The following is a 3,756-nucleotide window of genomic DNA, read 5'->3' as shown; positions in this document are numbered from 1 at the left end:
ATTATGAGATTTAAAGCTGCCAATGCCAATACCATAAACTCCTACTACTTGCCACCCTTTAATTACAAGTAATCCAAGATGTTTTACTTTGATATGAATGGACAGCTAAACTTTTTTTTCCTTCTAATGCTTTGCAAATTGTTGTTAACCTTGACTGATGCATTAAATAATAAGAAGAGGTATGAAACAAAGCTATCCAAGACCGCCTTGCAACGATGAGTTCCTCTACCACTAAAAGAGAGTGAAGTTTCTTTCTAATTAGAAATCTTATAACAAAATTATCCATAATTGACGTCTAATATACTTTATTTAGATATTGAGGCTTATATTGGGATCCCCAAATGTGTGAACGACAAAGCACCATAACAATTCAATCTTCTAGCCAAAAGCAAACTCCCTGATAGCATAACACCCTCCCTAAACAATATGGTATTGGGTAAATTAATCTTGAGACCTGAAGCCAATTGAAATCACCGAAGAAGTATCATCAAGTGCTGCGCATTCTCATGAGACCATTCACCAATCACCAATGAAAAGTACATCATTGGCAAAACAGAGGTAGGATACATTCATTCTATACTTGGAAGACTAACCCACAAAAGATCATGTTCTCTTTAAGACCAACATTAATATCATCAGCCAAAATAATGAAAAGGAGAGACGATAAGGGGAAAGTATCTAATTTTGTGCATCAATAAGCATGTGGACATAAGGAAACTATTATCTTTTATTTGTGCCAAGACAAAATTGGTTGACACTTCCAATTGGTAAAAACACTTTTCTAACAAATTATTGTAACTATTCGCAACCAAAGACCTCTTACTGGATTTAGAATTATTAAATTTTGCAACCAACAAAAATAAAAATTCCAATTGAATGGGGGATTATCAAATTCTTCAATTAGCAAACAAAAACATGAATGAGACTATAAAGTCCTTCAATAATTCTCAAAACATACTGAACAAAAATATATGTTAAATTTAAATATACCTCGGTCACCACCATTATAAAAAGACCTTGACACCAAGTAGACATAGCATAACTAAAGAAACAAAATTTTGCCTATAGTTAATACTTTTACATTAGAAGTCATAATCACAATAATAGGCGAGGAAGCTTTGAACCACATAAATAATCTCATAGGATAACAAGATTTAACAAACAAAATAATTGTTTTATATTAAACCTATAGCTAAACTGATCCAAGAAGTAACACAACTAAAGCGTAGAATTATGCGATTAATTTTTTTTGGAGAAGTAGATTAATCCTTGAATTTGAATCATTTCCCTAACGAAATCAATTCCAGGCTTAACCCATCGAAACAAACCTCTGTTGCTCTTAGTTTTGAAAAAAAAAAAAGGCAATATAATCGGACTTTACAAAACCATAACATCGAGCAAAATCTCAATCTAAAGAGAAATACGATTCATGGTAATAAGAAACAATAATACCAAAAAATATTTGACAAAAACATGATCAACAGTTAGAAAGCAACAACATATATTACTAACCTATATCACACAATAATATCACAAACAAAAAAACCATATTTCTTGAAATTACAAGACTAACAAGCTCTCATAACTCAAAAAACCAGCTAAATAAACATACATACCAAACAATAACCTCGACAAGAGAAATACCCTTACAGTCAGTTTCAAAAGATGATCTTGATCAATACCCGAAATGTTTGTATTATTAACTTGAAATTAGCTCCAGTGAAAACATACAGCGAAAACTAGTTTCCCTTTTTGCTTCATTAAAATGCTAACCGACTTTAATTAAAACATAGCTTCATTCAATATATCGATTAATAGTACTGTGTTCAAAACAAAAGCTTTTGCCATTACATGAATGAGAAAATCATCATTTTCTGTCTCTAGAGGAAACATACCATATCTATTGAAACTTCTCCCCAAATGTAGGAGCCTGACCACCCAGTGCATCAATAACAAAGGAATCAACCATATATAATAGCAACACAATTATAATTATTTACGGATAATAACAACACACCTACATTTACTTACCTATAATAGCAACATGCTTACTTAATTTATCTACAATATTGTTGTGAAGAAGAAGACATGCACAAGTGTTATGGTAATGAACCTTTGATATCAAGCAATGCAGGTTATGGTGTCACTGAGGCTGTACCTATTGACACACAGGTTGTTGGTATCCAGCCTATTTCTGTCCCTTCTCTTCTGGTGAACGAGTTGAAGGAAATCACTGACAACTTTGGTTCGGTTTCATTGATTGGTGAGGGGATGTATGGAACAGTATACTCTGGTGTCCTTAGAAGTGGGCAGGTTGCAGCTATTAAAAAGTTTGACTACTCTAAAAAGCAACCAGACCAAGACTTTTTAGCTCAGATTTCTATCTTATCGAGGCTTAAACATGATAATGTTGTTGGGCTACTTGGATATTGTGTAGATGGTGACTGGAGAGTACTTGCTTATGAGTTCTCTTCAATTGGATCTTTACACGATGTTCTTCATGGAAGGAAAGGTGTTAGAGGTGAACAACCAGGTCCAGTTCTATCATGGTCCCAAAGAGTTAAAATTGCTGTTGGGGCTGCAAAGGGGCTTGAATACTTGCATGAAAAGACACAGCCTCGAATTATACATCGTGATATGAAGTCCCGTAACGTTCTGCTTTTTAATGACTATGTGGCTAAGATTGCTGATATTGATTTATCAAACCAAACACAACAAATGACATTACTTGTTCAATCCACCTTTGTTCTTGGTACCTTTGGTTATCATGCACCTGAATATGCCTTGACAGGACACCTGAGTCTAAAGAGCGATGTTTACAGCTTTGGAGTTGTTCTACTTGAACTCTTGACTGGACGAAAAGCTGTTGACCATACTTTGCCACGTGGCCAACAGAGTCTAGTCAGCTGGGCAACACCAAGACTTGGTGAAGATAAGGTCAAACAGTGTGTTGATGCTAGACTGAATGGAGAATACCCGCCAAAGGCAGTTGCCAAAATGGCAGCAATTGCGGCGTTGTGTGTGCAGTATGAAGCTGATTTTAGACCAAAGATGAGCGTTGTTGTTAAAGGACTGCAACCATTGTTGAACACTGCTGGATCCCAAACAAAAGCGCCACACTTGTGAATTCCCCTCTACTTCTTGTGCTTAATGATGTTCTTGTAGATCATCATGTGGGTAAATTTATCAGATATTGATGTATGATATAGAACCATTCTTTTGTTTGACCTGCATAAAAATGTTCAAAATTCTTTTTCAAGAAACAAACATTTTACCCATTTACAAGAAAATAACTAAGAATCTCTTAAGCTGAAGGAAATTTCCAAGTTGTTGGTAAGAGATGAAACACATCTTGTCATTTACCATGCCACAGAAATATAGAATATATACTGTTACCCAACATAAACGCAATTGATGATGAGTGTCTGTGATGAGAAAGTCAAGAACCTGCCGTATATTTCTTCCAGGAATCCAGGGAATGTTTATAAATTTAGACCAGAAAAATAGTTAGAATCCCCAAAATTCATAACACTATAATTGTATCTACAGATTAAAAAAGGTCATATGGTACCAAAAAGCTACATGTACACACACACACATACATACATATATATATATATATATATATATATATATATATATATATATATATACATATATATATATATATATATATATATATATATATATATATATATATATATATAGGTTATTTTGTTTTACTAACTATTGTGTGCCAGAATGCACAGATCTGGA

General features: G+C 33.8%; 1 protein-coding gene across 4 annotated transcripts in view; it reads left to right on the top strand.

The window, feature by feature from the left end:
• The window catches only part of LOC145115610 (pto-interacting protein 1-like), a 17,717-nt gene extending 14,197 nt beyond the window's left edge, over positions 1-3,520 (top strand). The window contains exon 4 of one of the 4 annotated variants that reach the window (XM_079051945.1): positions 2,135-3,520. In XM_079051945.1, coding sequence (XP_078908071.1) covers positions 2,135-3,126 — 992 coding nt within the window. In that variant the 3' untranslated portion in view covers positions 3,127-3,520. The remainder of the gene's footprint in view (positions 1-2,134) is intronic. The other 3 variants (XM_079051944.1, XM_079051943.1, XM_079051946.1) reach the window with 3 other exon arrangements.
• The last annotated feature ends 236 nt before the right edge of the window (positions 3,521-3,756 follow it).

This window comes from Lactuca virosa, chromosome 5, assembly GCF_052849685.1.
Source record: "Lactuca virosa cultivar CGN04683 chromosome 5, Lactuca_virosa_CGN04683_v6, whole genome shotgun sequence".
Classification (NCBI taxonomy): domain Eukaryota; kingdom Viridiplantae; phylum Streptophyta; class Magnoliopsida; order Asterales; family Asteraceae; genus Lactuca; species Lactuca virosa.
The sequence above is the reverse complement of the archived record's forward strand: the minus strand, read 5'-3'. Positions and strand labels throughout refer to the sequence as shown.